The 17866-nt window shown below is 43.5% G+C and overlaps 1 protein-coding gene across 2 annotated transcripts; it reads right to left on the bottom strand.

The window, feature by feature from the left end:
- Nucleotides 1-444: 444 nt before the first annotated feature.
- On the bottom strand, nt 445-17526 carry LOC114684960. Of its 2 annotated transcripts, XM_037202584.1 has the most exons (6): nt 16744-17526; nt 5874-6050; nt 4475-4574; nt 3013-3143; nt 2338-2386; nt 654-835 (listed from the first exon to the last, which is right to left on the bottom strand). In XM_037202584.1, exons 1-5 carry the CDS (start codon nt 16780-16782, stop codon nt 2369-2371), a joined length of 465 nt encoding a protein of 154 aa, XP_037058479.1. In that variant the 5' UTR covers nt 16783-17526; the 3' UTR covers nt 654-835; nt 2338-2368. The 2 variants fall into 2 exon arrangements, with proteins under 2 accessions (XP_037058478.1, XP_037058479.1); XM_037202583.1 differs by lacking the exon at nt 2338-2386 and having other exon boundaries at nt 445-835; nt 16744-17524.
- Nucleotides 17527-17866: the final 340 nt, after the last annotated feature.

Here is a 17866-nt window from a genome sequence, read left to right as displayed (position 1 = left end):
TTTTACTAAAACCTAAAATAAGAGCATATTACATAAGACTAAGATTCTATAACATCAGTTAAAAAAATTGAGAGGGCACTAAAAATAGAAATAAAATTTATGTGTGCCTGTTCCTGTCGACCCTACATTTGAGAGTCTATACAGGCAACCATGTTAATAAGTAGTTGACTTCAAATCAGTCTATATTGACCAATTTCTAGGTAATACCTTTTGGAAAGCTAAAAAACTTTCAACTTTAGTAGCCAAAATTCAATTAGATGTCTACTCATATTTAAAGCATCATCAGAACCCCTTTGCCTTATAGTCTTTTTGGATCTTAATGGAAGTAAATAATCAACAAAGGTTTTCTGAACTGTGTCCTCAAGTCCCAAGTATCACATGTCCCTGGACACTCAGGGACTTTATCAGGCAGGTGGGGAACATTTTTTTTCCTCTAACCAATAATTAGATGTTTTTGTATTTATTGTGAATTGCTATCCAACTGATGTCTTCTAATGCAACATAACTGAAATGATAAATACTGGCCTTTCCTGTCAGGCTTTTATACTTTCGGAGCAGTACGTTCATTCTCTATCTGTTTAGTATCACTGTTTCTACCCAATGAATAGTATCCCTTGTTAGGAATGATGTCGATAAAATGAACAAGGCGGTTGGCCATAGCATAGAAAGCTGTAATGGTAGCTATGTCCCAGGCATCTTCTCTATTGAAGCCATGCATTTCCAGCTTTTTGAAATGGTCATCTGTTATATCATCAGCTTGGGAAACAGCAAGTGCAAACTCTACCATTGCTTTTTCTCTAGCAGGGAGGTCAGACTTTTTCCAGTTTATACAGACCTGCAATGAAACACACAATCAGAATCTTAGTCCAGTACAACACAGCTAAGAAAATCCAAGGTCCAATGAAACCAATGAGGAAAAGCCCTCAAGGTTATTCTAGAATGAAGGGAGCAAAGTCGGGCCAGAAAGATACACAAATATCTTGGTCAAGCCAAATGGAATATAAACCTGGAAATCTAGTTCAAAACCATGTCTAGCAGAAATGTTTCTGAGGACTGGAAAGATGCCTCCAAGGTTAGGAGCACTAGCTCTTGCAGAGCGTCTAGACTCAGTTCACAACCATCTAGAACTCCAGTTTCAGGGGACCTGACACCCTTTTCTGACCTCCAAGGGCACCAAGCACACATATGGTACACATACATGCAGGCAAAGCACGCACACACACATAAAAATAAATGTTTTTAAAAAGTATTTGTGCTTGTTCTAGCTTCAAAACCCTCTTTGTTTTCAGGCTAGAAAGATGGCTCAACAGTTAAGAGCATTTACTGCTCTTACTCAGGACCCAGGTTCAATGTTCAGCACTCAAATGTTGGCTCACACCTGCAATAACCCAGTCAGTTCTAGGGGATCTGACACCCTCTTCTAGCCTCTGAGGATACCTGCATGCATACAGTATACATATACTCATGCAGGCTTACACACATACCTCTAACTTTAAAAAAGAAAACAACTCCTTTTTCCCCACCTGGACACAGTGGCAATCCCTTCTACTCAAAGCTCAGACAGGAGGATTATTAATTCAGTTTAGTAAAAATCTGGGCAAAAAACCAAGACCATGTCTCTTAAAAAGAAACAAACAAATCCTCCCTTTTCCTCTGAACATCCAGGACTTAAAAAAATCTCAGAGTCAAGGACAGAAACTTTCTACTTGAAGAGCTTCCTTCCAGATGAGAGCAGTAGAGCCCACAGGCTACCCCTCTGTCCTGTCCCCAGCGATGCCAATCAAGACACAGTATTTGTGAGATGAATAGTTTATATTTATCCAAGCATGGTGGCTCACGCTGAGGCAGAAGGTTGCCTGAGTGTAGGAGTCTACCCAGGCTACACAGTGAATTCCAAGCCACCTTGAGCTACAGCACAAGAGACTGTCTCACAAAGCTAAACCAAAAACAAAACCAAGAAGACCCTCACATTTAGCCATGGATGTGTTTGACAGTTCATATTTATTATCTCATTCTCTGTGCAGCAGTATTTTTATTATCCCCATTTCATTAAGAGGAAACTGCAGTTCAAAGAAGCAAATTAACTTCCCTAAGGTCACATGGCTACCTCATGGCAGAGCTGGGTCCCACAGCTACACGAGGTCCCATGGACTACACTAACAGTCATTTTCTCTGCTGGAGTGAAATACTGGAAACCACTCAAAACTAAAGACATTAGACCGACTTAGCAACCACAGTACGACAACACGCTTCATGGCCACCAGGAGGTGATGCCTGACAAAGCCTGAATGAGCAAGGCCCAGCTGAAGGAGAGGGGCAGGATAAAGGGGAAGTTACCTGCAGGCTAGCAACACAATCTCCACCCAGGTCAGGTCAGGAGAGAAGACTGCAGGGAGAGAGACTGATGAATCTCAACTTTAGAATAATTCAGAGAAAATGTTTTAGTTCCCCAGCCCCAAAAACAAGGGATTTCATTGTAGAAATCAGAACTGGGGAAGCTTGGTGATAAGAGAGAACAGAGCCCATTCCAGAAAGATAGGCAGATTGGCCAAAGCCTGGGGCCAGCACTAAAAACTAAAAAAAAAAAAAAAAAAAAGCTAATGATCTGACTTGGTTCCTCTTAGAATAATCAGTGGATGTATCCTTTAACAGTGGAAACTGCAAGCAGTACAGCGGAGCAGAAGAGAGCAGCTTTGAAATAAGATTGCTGGATGCTCCATGCTGAGGGCAACCTCTGAACTGAAAGTGTAAAATGGTTAGAGCAAAGGGAATCTAGGTCAAGTGGCCAGTCCATCTGGCATAAAGCTGGGAGGTGCAGTTACTCCCTACCTACTCCTACCTCCAATCGCATGTATACAGGAGCAGGTGGGAACAGTGATGGGATCTAGAAGGGAACTCAAACAGTGGGAGGAACTTGAGGTGTATGCCCCACACCTTATCATGACACGAACTATGCCCTTTGTCCAGGCACAGAGAAGCCCTAAAACTGACACAGGAGAGGTGGGCACCAACCTGGTCAGAGAGTCCTGGGTTCTTCGAGTAGACCCTGTAGAGGGCACTGTGGACAACAACGCTGTACAGGCACCTTTCAGCCAGGCTGGTCACTACGATGATGAGTTCCTTGTCAGCTTTGCTGAGCCGACCTGCAGAGGAAAAGGAAAGCCCAAACAGCAGCTCAGTAAGAACTGCCTGGCACAGGGGTGTTTTATCAACACCTCTGCCCGTCTGCCTACATCCTATCCCCACTTACACATTGATTCTCGGTCCCTGACTCTTCCTAAAGTCCACTGGTTCTTTCACTGTTTCTCCTCTTGAGAGTACTTGGGAAACTGCTGGTAAGGCCCTATTGCTGAAGACAGCACCTACAGATCACACTGAGCATGGACAAGTTTACTGTTGCCTAGCTAAGTAAGCTTTCCCCCCTACTGTCTAGTGTCATAGTGCTGGAAGGTACTCTGCACACGACTGGAGGGAAAGGTGACGACCACCCAGCTACAAACCCTTCAGTCTACAATGGTGACCTGTCTGCACTCGGTCCTTACTCGGGTGCATTAGTGGCACAAACGCTGTGGGGTCACCAGCCCTCTATGATTGGACTTAAGGCCACTCCACGAGATGCACCATGCCTGGCACTGCTCAGGCAGCCAAGAACCTGTTAACCACTTGCAAAGGAAAAATTTGTTTTTCCAGTGTATATAAATCACACTTAAGAGCAGGCCCCATGCCCAGCAGAGGTATCCGCATGGTCTACAGAGTGAGTGAGTTCCCAGACAGTCAGGGCTACACAGAGAAACCCTGTCTCTAAATGTGCCCCCCCCCCAAAAAAAAAGAAAAAAAGAAAGAATATACTATATCAACCCTTAGTGGCTCATATGGAAACTCTTAGATGAGAGAGAGAAAAAAATCTTATTAAAACCAGTGTATATTTTCACTCTGAGTAGTAGCAACTCCTCAAGCTAAATCCTAAGAAATAAGTCCTTGATTTCATGACTTTATTCAAGGGCTATAAAGAACCACAGATGACTTTTTATGCCCTAAGTAAGAAAGAGTGAGCATTACTACTAATTCATTTCCGTTCTATAACTATGGTCCTAAGCTGCATTCAGACACTGACTTCAAAGTCTAGAGTTGCCCCTGGATGTGGTGGTGTATGCTTGGAATCCCAGCCCTGGGCGAGCGGAGGTAGGAAGACTGCTGTGAGTTCAGGACCAGCCGGGGCTACATAGTGAGTTCCAGGCCAGCCAGGACTATATAATCAGGCACACATAGGCATTCTCATTCTCTCTGCCCTCCCTCCCTGCCTGCCAACCCCACCACTAATAATGAAACAAACAAGAAAACAAGAATCCAGAGGACCACAGAAACTGAGCTGCTCCCTGACGCAGGAACCTGGGACTGGGGAAGAAATGCTCGAACCAGAAGCCGAGCATTTGGGCTTTCTCCAAGAAGGTGTTAGCATTGCCTTTTCATTTACCTGTTTCTTTATTATAGATGGCATTGTAGTACGCAAAGAAAGCTCTGAATTCCGAAGGCCGGTAAGACAACACTTTAAATACATTTGGTAAAAATCCTGTCTGCAGGAAAGGAAAAAGACAGAGTCACACAAAATGAAAACTGGGATGGGAATAAGCAACAGTAACTAGGTACTCCTGTGTTAAATGCAATCTTGGAAAGGTTACCACCTCTCCTATGCATCCCTTCACCTTTCAGGGTGTAATGATTACTTCTAAAGTGATGATAGTTTTGGTAATTAACATTTTGAAATTTGGAGATTGGAACACCTTGATCAAATGATACACCCTATCATTTAGGTTCTCTGGCTCAGGTCAAATAAATCCTCAGCTGCTAAAAACTACTCTCAGAGCCCAGCACACAGATGCTACAAAGCTGCCAGACTCCTACCATGTATATCTGCTGTTCTTTGATCCTTGCATTCTTAGAACATTAGAGCACTGAATCTATCTTGGATATTATGGTCAAAAGCCTTAAAAACAAAAGTCAGATCATGTAATTATTATTGATTTATATAGAAGATATTATAAAGATGTATAGAGATACATTATTTGGGTTCTGTTTTATTAAAATAAGCTTTCACAAAATTTTTAAGGAATTGGTTTAAGCAATGCAGTTGATTTGGTACTGTGGATTTTACAAAGTTACTCTACAAATGGGAAAACAAATTGTTTCAAGTGGAAAAAGGAACAACAACAACTAAACTACAATCAAAGAGCAATTCATGGATGTACAAAGATAACTATGGATAACATATACACACATACAAAGATACACATAAAAGCGGCTTGTTACAAGCTCAAGTCCAGTTATGGTAGATTGCTGAGATGAATACAGTATCTTTATACAACTGGCCTCATAAAAGACACCACTAAAAATAATGATGTTTTGACCTAGAAACATATTCAAGATAACAAAATTTCACTGAAGAAATTCACATGGATTTTTACAAAGAAAACAGCGAAGTAGAAGACATCAACATATTAATGGCTAACTCTGTGTAATAGACTCAGATTATTGTTTATTTTCACTTTTCTGCTCGATTTTAGAGGAAAAAGCAAGAAACCTATCACCTGAGCAGCTGGCATGGCTCCTCGCTGAGGTATATGGGTTATATATCTGTACTACAGTATAGTGCTATACAAAACTACAGAGTGAGCCTCAGTCACAGTGGGCAGGGACTAAGGGCAGAGTGAAGACGCAGAAGCCAAGAGGAAGAGCAGACGGACTCAGGCACCTGGACCTAGGAAGGGTCCCCCACTGTGGTGAGCTTGGCAGCCTGCGGCAAGCAAGACTGGTGGTCACACTGAGGCCAATACGGGTCTCCACTGGCACTGACCCTGCAGCAGGGTGTAGCTCACCGTTCTTTTCATCTCTTCCATGAGCTCTACAATGTCAAAGGGCAGGTCCTTCTTATAGGGAACCGGGTAACGACCAATGGGTTTGGAATTTTCTTCTTTCTCATCCTCAAAAAAGTAAGAATTCAGGGTCACCACAGGCCACTTCTTCCAAACCTTACTTGTCAAGAGGTGAAGAGACTAACAGGAAATAAAGACAAGTTTAGATGAGCTACTAACAGAATTTCCCAGGCAGCCACTCTGTATCTGGTCCTAAAGGAGAGAGAACTCACAGTTCCATCTCCTGTGTTGATCCCACTGGTTAGAAGTCACTGGAGTAATGTGACAAGGATTCTGGACCCAACATACAACAATGCTTAATTAATCAGTAACGTTTGATGTAGGGAGGGAAGCTGATGTCGAATGGAATTTCTGTTGGCAACACCTGACTTGAAGTCCACTTCAGGGCTTAGACAGGTGATAAAGCTTCTTGCTGGGTGGGGGATAAAAGAAAACCAAAACAGGAAAGTCCAGGTGAGGTACCATCCAATGGCAGTAAATAAATTTAAGTGTATCAAGTGATTACCAGGATAACTCTAATAACAGTACTTGCTACCAACCAAGCATCCGACTTTTACATACACTTTCTAGTACTCCTAAACATCTTTCATTTTAGCAATGAAGATTAAGGGTCAGAAAGGCTTATAGTGGTCACACAGAGGTAACTGTCTGAGTCTGTACTCAAATCCAGAATTGTCGGGTTCTAGGTCTATATTCTTCCCACTATAGAGTCCTGTCTCTTAAGAGAGTTAGTCAGCAGGGACTGGAGAGAGGACCGGTGCTTAGGAACACCGGCTGCTCTTAACCCAGGTTTGATCCCTAGCATCCATATGGCAGCTCACAATCACCTGTAACTCCAATCCCAGGAGATCTACAATCACCTGTAACTCCAATCCCAGGAGATCTGACACCTTCTTCTGGCCTCCATGGACACTGCACACATGTAGTGCACAAACATCCATGCAGACAAAACACCCAGACACATGAAATAAAAACCAAGGTTTAAAAAAGTTTGAAGTTAGCCAACAAAAGGCAACGATAACAAACAAGAAAATGTTATTAGCCGAAAAGATCGAAGCAAACAAAAATCTGAACATGCAGCCCATTCGTTTCTTTTACCATAGAGAGTTATATGAAGGCTGCAGAAAATCGTGATGATGCTTTTCTAGAAAGCTTGTCTGCTCAGGCAAGCAGAAGCTGTCAAGATGTAATGCAGGGCTATCTGAATCAGGCTGCCAAGGCCAGCCCCTGCCTGTCCCTGCTGTTTACCCACTGTGTGGGCTGAGGTAGGCTACTTCTCTGCCCTTCAATCTCCTTCATCTGTAAAGTATGGATAGTAACAGTACCAATGATGCTATTGTAAGCATTAATGAGTTAACTAACCTAAGACACAATTTTGCATTTAGGTATTTATTCTGTATAGATATGCCTACTAGAGTATAAATAATAAGATTACACGTTTACAATGATGATGTGATTTAAGTCTATTATAGGACACTATATCGATTGATATTTGCCTATATGTTTAAGTGCAAGACCCACAGAATAGATCTGGGCTTTTGTTTGTTTGTTTTTCAAGACAGGGTTTCTCTGTATAACAGTTCTGGCTATCCTGGAATTCGCTTTGTAGACCAGACCAGGCTGATCTCAAACTCACAGAGATCTGCCTTCCTCTGCCTCCCAAGTGCTGGGATTAAAGGCGTGCGCCGCCGCCCCCCCCCCGCGCCCACCACCACTGCCCAGTATAACTTTTTTTTTTTTTTAAATAAAAAAAACCGTTTTGTTTGTTTGAGACAGGATCTACATAGCCTTGGCTGTCCTGAAACTTACTAAGTAGACCAGGGTGGCCTTGAACTCAGAGATCCACCTGCCTCTTCCTCCTGAGTGCTGGGATTAAAGGCATGTGCCACTAAGCAAAGACTTATTTTTTAAAATTATATGGATGTGGACGTGTCTATTCGTGGCTATGTGGACTTCAGTGTAGTTGCCCACAGAGGCCAGAAGAGGGTGTCAGATCCTCTGATGTTGGAGTTACAGGCAGTTTCGAGTTCAAATCCCTAGAAGAAAAGCAAGCACTCTTAACCGCTGAATCATCTCTCCAGTTCCCCGCTGTGGTGTTTGAATAAGAATGGCCCCACAGGTTCATATATTTGAATGCTCAATCACCAGGGAGTAGCATTATTTAAAAGAATTAGGAGGAGCCCTGTAGTGGTGGTACAAGCCTTTAATCCCAGGACTTGGGAGGCAGAGGCAGGCGATCTCTGAGTTCAAGGCTAGCCTGGTCTACAAAGAGAGTTCCAGGACAGTCAGAGCTACACAGAGGAACCCTGTCTCAAAAACAAAAACAAAAAAGGATTAGGCAGTGTGACTTTGTTGGAGGAAACGTGTCCCTGGGGGTGGGCTTTAGGTTTCAAAAGCCCGTACCAAGCCCAGTCTCACTCTCCGTCTACAGATCATGATGTAGCTAGCTCTCAGCTACTGCTCCAGCACCATGTGTGCCGCCATGCTCCCTGCCATGATGAAAATGGACCTAACCTCCGAAACTGTAAGCCAGCCTCCAATAAAATGCTTCCTTTTATAAGAGTTGCCTTGGTCATGGTGCCTCTTAATAGCAGTAGAACAGAGACTAAGACAGCCACCTTCAGACTCCTTGTGATGGCTTCTTTAATGTGTCAGCATGACTGGGCAAGTAAGTGATTCCCACATAACTGTTGTATTAGTTACTTTTTTGTTGCTGTGATAAAATATTTGGACCAAGGCAACTTATAGGAACAAGAACTTACTTGGGCTTATGGCTCCAGAGGGAGAGTCCATGATGGAGCAGAGGCAGGCATGGCAGCTGGAGGAGAGCTGAGCTCACATCTGGACATCTTGTACCGCAAACATGAAGAACAAACTAGCTGTACTGTAGGTGAGGCTTTTTATCTCAAAGCCTATCCTCAGTGATATACCTTCTTCACAAGGCCACACTTGCTAAGCTTCCACAAACAGCACCACCAACTGGGGACCAAGTGGTCAAATGCCCAAGACTCTGGGGACCATAGCTGTTATCATCTGTTGGTGCTTGAGGTTATCTGAATAGGAGGCAGAGGAAAGGCGGTCCACCTCTACTCCTGTTGGAGGAATCCTATTTGATAAGGACCCAAAAGAAAAAGGTTACAGAAGGACAAATTCAAACTCTCTTCTTTTTTCATTCTTTCTTTTTTTCTTGTCTTTCTTTTTTGTGGTTTTTTTTTCCTTTGGGGAGGGGGGACAGGGTTTATGTGTGTTAACAGCATTGGCTGTCCTGGAACTCACTTTGTAAACCATGTTGGCCTCAAACTCCCAGAGATCCTCCTGCCTCTGCCTCCTGTGTGCTGGGATTAAAGGCATGTGCCATCATGCCTGGCTCAAGCTCTCTTTCTTCTTTTTTAAATTTATTTATTAATTATGTATACAGTGTTCAGCCTACACGTATACCTGTATGCCAGGGCACCAGAGCTCATTATAGGTGATTGTGAGACACCATGTGGTCTAAGATGCTTCCAGGCCCCAAAGCTCTGTCTTTAAAAGTCATACACCTGGGGGGTTTACCTGGGCAGTCAGAAGCTGAGGCAGTTGGCAGTGGTATTAGAGTTAAAAGTCATGAGGTATAGCAAGTCTACCAGAGTCAGAGTGGGCCAGGAGCACACAAAAGGAAGGGAGGGGCTGTTAGGTGTTGTAGAATATTATTTTAAGGTGTGTTACTTTTGTTTATGTTGCATTTGTTTAACTCTGTGAAGCTGTGTTCCTGTACCTGTCTAAAACACCTGATGGTCTAATAAAGAGTTGAACAGCTAATAGCAAGGTAGGACAAAGGATAGGCAGGGCTGGCAGCCAGAGAGAATAAATAGGAGGAGAAATCTGGGAGGAAAAAAAAGTAGTCAGAGAAAGAGGAGGACTTCAGGGGCCAGCCACCCAGGTACACAGCAAGTCACGAAGTAAGAAACAAAGAAAGGTATACAGGAATAGAAAAGGAAAAGCCAGGGGTTGGGGATTTAGCTCAGTGGTAGATTGCTTGCCTAGCAAGAGCAAGGCCCTGGGTTCGGTCCTCAGCTCTGGGAAAAAAAAAAAAACAATAACAAAACAAAAAACAAAAAACCAAGAAACTGTCCTTTCAACTATAGAGACTGCTAAGACTCAATATAATGTACGCAGGAATAAAGCACTCCTATAATATAGTCTTCATATAAAAGTAAAAAACACCCTTAGCCAGGTCTGGTGGCACATACCTTTAATCCAGCACTTGAGAGGCAGAGGTAGGCAGATCTCAGGGTTTGAGGCCAGCCTGGTCTACAAAGTGAGTTCCAGGATAGCCAGGGATACACAGAGAAACCCTGTCTCGAAAAACCAAACAAACACCCCTAGAATGTGCCTATTAGTCTCATAATCTGATACATATATATGATTATATATACCACACCATATGATAATATAGATACCAGATTATATAATATATATAACTTGAAATATACATACATACATATACTCAAAACTCAAGATTAATTTGGTGGGTATTCTTCCCATTTTAGAAATAAGAAAACAGGCACAAAAAGCCAGAATTCAACTTAGGCAATTTAGCCTCAAGGGTTCTGCTGTGGAATAATCTTCTTGTATGCTGTAAAGATTTGTCAGTCAAATTGGTTTAATAAAATGCTGATTGGCCAGTAGTCAGGCATGAAGTATAGGTGGGGCAACCAAACCAAGAATGATGGGAAAGAGAAGGGCAGAGTCAAAGGTTGCTAGCCAGACACAGAGGGTGCAGGAGATGAATGTGTCATGCTAATAAAGATACTGCCACATGGCAGAGTGTAAATAAAAAGTATAGGTTAACTTAAAATGTAAGAGCTAGTTAGTAATAAGCCTAAGCTACTGGCTGAGCATTTGCAATTAATATAAGCCTCAGAGTGGTTATTTGGGAATAGGCAGTGTGGACAAGAAACCTCTGTTTACAGAGTTCACATTCAGAACCATGTGCTACATTGTCTATATAAGTTCATTGCCCAGGAATAGCAACCCAACAGTAATTTTTTAAACCTTTAAAGGCCATATGTGGTTGTACAAACCTTTAATCCCAGAATTTGGAAGGCAGAGGTGCTGTGGATATCACTCTATATAAATAGAACACTGATGGCCCGTGACCAGGCAGGAAGTATAGGTGGGACAAAGAGAGAGAAGAAGGGGGAGAGACACTGCAGCCACAGCCAGGACATGCAGCACGTAAAGACGCCGGTAAGCCACCAGCCACGTGGCAAGGTATAGATTTATAGAAATGGGTTAATTTAAGATAAAAGAACAGTTAACAAGAAGCCTGTCATGGCCATACGGTTTGTAAACAATATAAGTCTCTGTGTTTACTTGGTTGGGTCTGAGCGTCTGTGGGACTGGCGGGTGAGAGAGACTTGTCCTGACTGTGGGCAAGGCAGGAAAACTCAAGCTACACAGAGGCAGACAGATTTCTGTGAGTTCAAGGCCAACATGGTCTACCTAGCAAGCTCCAGGACAGCCAGGGCTACATAGAGACCCTGTCTCAATAAACAAACCAAAAAACTTTTAAAGATTTATTATCATTGAAAAATTATATGCATGTAACTGTAGGTACCTGTGGAGACCCAAGTGTCAGATCCCTTAGAGCTGAGGTTACAGTTGGTTATGAGTTGCCTAATGTGAGGACCAAACTGTAGCCCTTTGCGAAAGCACATGTTCTTAACCACTGTGCCATGTGCCATCTCTCTGGCCCCTTTACATTTAAATATAATCACATCTATAAACCCGAAGTCTGTTTCCTGCTTTCCCCAAAAACGCTGAAGGAATTTAATTTTAAATCTATAACATCATAAAAAAAGAACAACTTTCATTTGTTAAGTACTTCACCAAAACTAACAGGTGATATTGCTGCTACAGTTTGGATCTGGAATGTCTTCAAAAGGCAGTGCTAAAGGATGTGACTGGTAGCTAGCCTCTGCTATGACTGGAAGATGGTAGAACCTTTAAGATATAAAGCCTAAGTGGGAAACAAATTAGGACATTGAAGGTGTGCCCTTAAGACCAGATGGCTTACAATATTAAGCATTTAGTTGTGTTTATTGGCCATCCATATATCTCCTTTGGAAAAAAAATGTTTGTTTGGATCCCATGCCCACTTGCTTTTTTTTGTTTGGTTGGTTTTGTTGTTGTTGTTGTTGTTTTGTTTTTGTTTTTTTTTGAGACAGGTTTCTCTGTGTAGTTTTGGTGCCTGTCCTGGATCTCTATACCAGGCTGGCCTCGAACTCAGAGCTCCGCCTGTCTCTGCCTCCTGAGTGCTGGGATTAAAGGCGTGAGACACCACTGCCGCCTTGCAAGCACTATCTTTACCTGAGCCATCTCTCAAGCCCTCTTGCCCACTTTTAAGTTGGGAAAATTGTCTTTTTATTGAAATGTAAACTTTAAGATGTATTTTCCTTTATCATATGATTTAGCATTTTTACTAATGTACATTGTTTATGTAAAATAATGGGTTTCACTATGACATTTTTTCCCCAGATACTCAATTTTTTAAATATTTTCTCCTATTATGCATGTTTTCTGTGTTAATTGTGATAAAGCCTACTTTTTCTCCATTTTCTCGAGTGTTTGTGGTTTTGGTGACTTCTTTCTAGGAATCTACTGTCAGATTATCTCTACTAAGAGTTTTAATTCAGTTCCCATATTAAGGTCTTTTAGCTACTGAGTTTTTGTATGTCATTTATAACAGGTGTTCAACTTCATCCATTTGCATGTATCAGGTATCCTAACATTTGCTGGAAAAGATCATTTTTTTTCTCTGTTGAATTGTTTTGGTGTCTTTGTCAAAAATCAGCTGAACCTTGGGCCAGGTGCAGTTGTGCTCGCCATTAATCCTATCACCCAGGAGGCAGAGGCAGGCGGATCTCAGAGTTTGAAGCCATCTGGTCTACATAGTCAGTTTCAGGAAATCCAGGGCAAGACTCTATCTCAAATAAATAAGTAAATGAGTAAGTAAGTAAGTAAGTTGATCCTAAGCATAAGGGTTTTGCTTTTCTTGAAATATGGTCTATGTAGCTGAGGCTGATCTCAAACTCATGGTCCTCCTGTCTCAATTTCTGAATGCTATGATTATACACATGATATTGTGCCCAGCTTTCTCATGTTCTTCCTTCCTTCCTTCCTTCCTTCCTTCCTTCCTTCCTTCCTTCCTTCCTTCCTTCCTCCCTCCCTCCCTCCTTCCTCCTTCCCTTCCTCTCGTTGTTGTTTTTATAAACAGGGTTTCTCTGTGTAGCCCTGGCTGTCCTGGAACTCTATCTGCAGACCAGGCTGGCCTTGAACTCATAGAGATCCCCCTGCCTCTGCCTCTGCCTCCCCAGTGCTGGGATTAAAGGCTGAGCCATGAATACCCGGCCTCGTGTCTTTCTTGTGTTGTCCTGTTCCAATAATCTATGTCTAGTCACTAAGCGAGTGCTCCCTAGTCTTCCTTAGTGAGTCTTGTCAGTCGGTCACTCTGCCAGTGCTCCCTAGTCTTCCCTTAGTGAGTCCTATTCATGGCAAATAGCCACTTACCAGATATTTTCTTGACATAAATATCTAGCAGTGAAATTCTTTTTTTTTAAATATATATATATATTTTATTTTACAATACCATTCAGTTCTACATATCAGCCATGGGTTCCCCTATTCTCCCCCCCTCCCCCCCCCTCCCCTTACTCCCAGCCTACCCTCCATTCCCACCTCCTCCAGGACAAGTCCTCCCCTGAGGACTGCGATCAACCTGGTAGACTCAGTCCAGGGAGGTCCAGTCCCTTCCTCCCAGACTGAGCCAAGTGTCCCTGCAAAAGCTCCAGGTTTCAAACAACCATCTCATGCAATGAGTGCAGTGAAATTCTTTAAGCACATATTCTTTGTTTGTTGTTGTTTGAGAAAGGGTTTTTGTATGTAGCCCTGGCTGTCCCAGAACTATGTACACAGGGCTGGCTTAGAACTCAGAGAGAGCCAGGGGGTGGTGGTGGCATTCGGCTTTAATCCCAGCACTTGGGAGGCAAAGCCAGACAGATCTCTGTGACTTCGAGGCCAGCCTGGTCTACAGCGTGAGATCCAGGATAGGCACCGAAACTACACAGAGAAACCCTGTCTCAAAACAAACAAACAAACAAACAAACAAAATCACTATTTTGGGTTGTTTATTTCAAGTGTACAAAAATACAATTGATTTCCTTATATTGTTTTTGAATCTTGCTCCCTTGTTGAACTTATTATGTTTTATTTTGTGGAATCCTTAGGATTTTCTATATATTAGATCATGTCACCTGCACAGTACATGCTTTGTACTATCTTTGCTTCTATTGATCATTTTTATTACCTTTTCTTACAGAATTGTCCTTGGTGGAATTTCCATTATAATGTTAAACAGAGCACCAAGAGCAGACCTCCTTGGAATTTGTCAAATGTCAAATGGCATACATGCATCCACTGAGTTGTGTATTACTTCTTCATGTTTGGTATTTTTCATCAGAGGTCACATGGCCCTAGGCAGACTCTCACTGCCACTACTGCTACATTACTGTTACCACACTTATTTATCACTATGTTGCCTCTGTTCCAAATTCACCTGCTCTGATAAGATAGATCTGGGCATTTAAAACATTTTCCTTTGCTATTACGACAATAAGCTTAGTATACAGAAAGCCCAGAAGAAGCGTTGCATAAGGAACTGGGTTTGCTTCCTGGGCCCAGTGTGCTCATCAACATAATGCTAGGCATCTTCCCATGCAGTCAATGGATTCTCTAAGGACAGAGACCAGGGTTCAGCTTGCCTGACTTACTCAAATAATAGGTCAGAACAAATCTTTACATAGCTGTTAAGCCTCAAACCCAAGACAAGCAGCCGAGATGCCTATTTAACATATTAAAGCTGGATCTGACTGTCAGGTTCTCCCAGCATCCCTCAGTCCCTAAATTGTTGCAGGGTATGGTGGCAAACCCAACCCTCTACCCTGAACTGTCCAGCCCAGGGCCAGGCTGCCCTTCCTCCAGAGGCTCTTTCCTATATAATCCAGACATTTTGGTTACCCTTCCCTTTTGGACCTTTGGCCTTCTGGCAGCTGCACCTGATTCCGCCTTTCCCCCTTCCCCACTCTCTTGGCCTACCCCTCTCCCTACACGGCCCAGCTCAGTCTGGACGTGTCCACTCTGGACTCTCCCAGATATCCCTGCCTCTGATTATGCTCTCCCACATATCTATAATAAACTTTATCCTCCACCATATCTAGGAGCCCTTTCCTTTCCTTTTAATTCCTTTTTTTCCCCATTCTATATGTCTGACAGGAGAGAGAGAAAAATGTGGGGGTGGGGAAGAGACAGCCTGATCTCATTAAGGCAGGATAGCCATACCCTTACAGCTAATGAGGGGCTGGAGGGACGGCTTGGCAGTAAAAAGTGCTTGCAGTCCTTGCAAGGAATTGAGTTTGATTTCCAGCACCCACGCTGGTCAGCTCACAACCTCCTGTAGCTCCAGCTCCAAAGGATCCAGATGGCCCATTCTGGCCTCCATAGGCACCTGCACTCACATACGTGTACAGACATAAATATACACATTAAAAATTTAAAAAGCAATTGAAAGATTGCTAATGAACAATTGCTTAAGTCCAATTTCTTTTGACCCATGTGTTGGTAAAGATAGTTTTGATTAGCTGGGTGGTGGTGGCACACGCCATTAATCCCAGCACTCAGGAGGCAGAGCCAGGGGAATCTCTGTGAGTTCGAGGCCAGCCTGGTCAACAGAGCGAGATCCAGGCCAGGCACCAAAGCTACACAGAGAAACCTTGTCTCAAAAAAAATACAAACAAACAAACAAAAAAAGATAGTTTTGATTAATGTTTTATCCCTAATACTTCTCCAGCCACAATCCTGCAGAATATATCTAAAAAAGTATCTTTGAAGGCAGAAAAAAAGAACATGCCAGCACATACTTTTCCTAACATCTGAACTTAAGCTATTAAGTGGCTCCAAAGGCCCCAAATCGATTATACTACCCCCATTTGCTCACATTCTACCTTGACTCTTTCCAAGTGGATGTTGTCTTTTTGCTTAATATAATAAACGTACTTTGTGTCACTCTGACGGGTCCTAAAATTCTTTTCTGTGGTGCTATAATAGATATGGGTGTGAAACCTGAGGGTGAGAACGCTGTAGTTCATTTCACTTCAGACATTATAAGTAAACAACGGAAAAGTACCAGAGGTTCCTTCATTCCAACTTTGGCTTTGGCCACCACACCTGATAACCTGAGTTCTACCCATGGAACTAATGTGGTAGGAGAGAAATGACAACTGCAAGTAGTCCTCGGACATCCACGAGTTCGCACCCTCCACCCCTAGACAAATAAATAGGAAAAACACCCCTTCCCCCCAAAAAATTTAAAAGTGAGAGAAAAACTTGTAGGAAAAGTCTGGAAGACTTGGGTTGAGGTCCAGCCTTTCGGGGTGGTAACACTAGGTTGGCTGAGCAGAGATGAAGGCCTGTGGTACTCGAACACCTAAATGGCCTCCACTACAAACTCTCAATACAGAATTAGCCGAGTCCATTCGGGCAATTCAGGAGAGTCCCACGTGCCAGACTGAGATCGACACCCACGTGGCCTGCACTGTCTTCGAGTGTCCTCTTTATCCCCGATGGCCACAGCCATTTACATCACCATTAAACGGGGCTGCCGCCCCACCCGGCTCCAGACTGTCCCTCGTGCTGCTGAAGTCCCGAGGAGTTTTGGGCCGGGTGGCTTCCAGCCGGGCTCCCCCCTGCACGCCGGAGGGCTAACACTCGCACTCACCGGCTGCCGCAGGACCCCGAGGCGTCGAAGCACAAACATGGCGGTGCACACTTGGCAGGTTTCCCAGGTGAGGCCCAGGGGGCATGTCCGGTGGGCGGTGCTCACAAGGGCCCGCCTCTTCCGGCCCTGCGCTTTGGGTCTCCAATGACTTACCCTCCGTTGTTGAATTCGTCCAGGATGAACGCACGATGATGATCCTACGTTTCCCCTCTTCCCCCCTCCAAAAAATGTTCATCCAGTATGGCTCCTGCGTTAGATTTCGTACTCTAATTTCCTCGGGAGACTCCAATCTACCCGAGGTAGGTGCTGAGGGCCAGTCCTGGGAACAGTCAGTCTTCCTCTCTGCCTTTAAGAGGCCTGAAGTAATTGAATATCCTAAAAGGCATAGCGTTGAGCCGTTTGGGGCTTGGTTACTTAGGTCACAGAATACCTATGGGGTCCAAGCCCCAGGGATTAAATAGCTGGCCAGCATCTGGCCAAATTTGGAGGACCTGTGATGGTCTGTTGACCGCTCCTCCCCCAAATTTAAATATTCAAGTTGGCACCAAAGAAATGAACAACTGACATCGGTCAAGTCAAGGCCTCTGTGCTGCTGGAGAACGGAATCAAAAACTCATTGAAGATACCAACCGAGAGAAACCGAACAAGCTATACTTTGAAAAACCTTCTTCCTAGTTAAAAGTTCAGCCACCTTTCTGTAGGCAGAATAGAAAGGTAAAGCCTCCAAACCTAGCTCACGTTTAATTCCCAGAGGCCCTCAGTTCCACTATCGCTTGATACTTAGCCAAATAACCAGACTCAGGATGTGGGAGCTCCAAATGGGCCCCAAAGCCAGAAAATTGTAATTTCTTAAGTTCCTGCATTGTGGGTTTGGAATTTCTCATCTAGCTATTAGTGCAGGGACTCTGACCAGATCAAGCATGGCAACAATGGCTCTGGCAGGCTGTGTCCTTTCCCCCCATTCCTTCTGCCTTGTTAAAAACCATTAGATCACGTTCCTGAAGCTAGCCCCCAAGGTCTCTTCCCTTATTTGACCACTTCCTCCTTCTGAGGCTGACTACCAAGGTCCAGCTATCAAAATATCGGTTCCCCTAATTAACATCTTTAATCAAAATATACCACC

The sequence above is a fragment of the Peromyscus leucopus genome, chromosome 2 (genome assembly GCF_004664715.2).
Source record: "Peromyscus leucopus breed LL Stock chromosome 2, UCI_PerLeu_2.1, whole genome shotgun sequence".
Taxonomy (NCBI): Eukaryota; Metazoa; Chordata; class Mammalia; order Rodentia; family Cricetidae; genus Peromyscus; species Peromyscus leucopus.
This window is presented reverse-complemented; position numbering and strand designations above follow the sequence as displayed.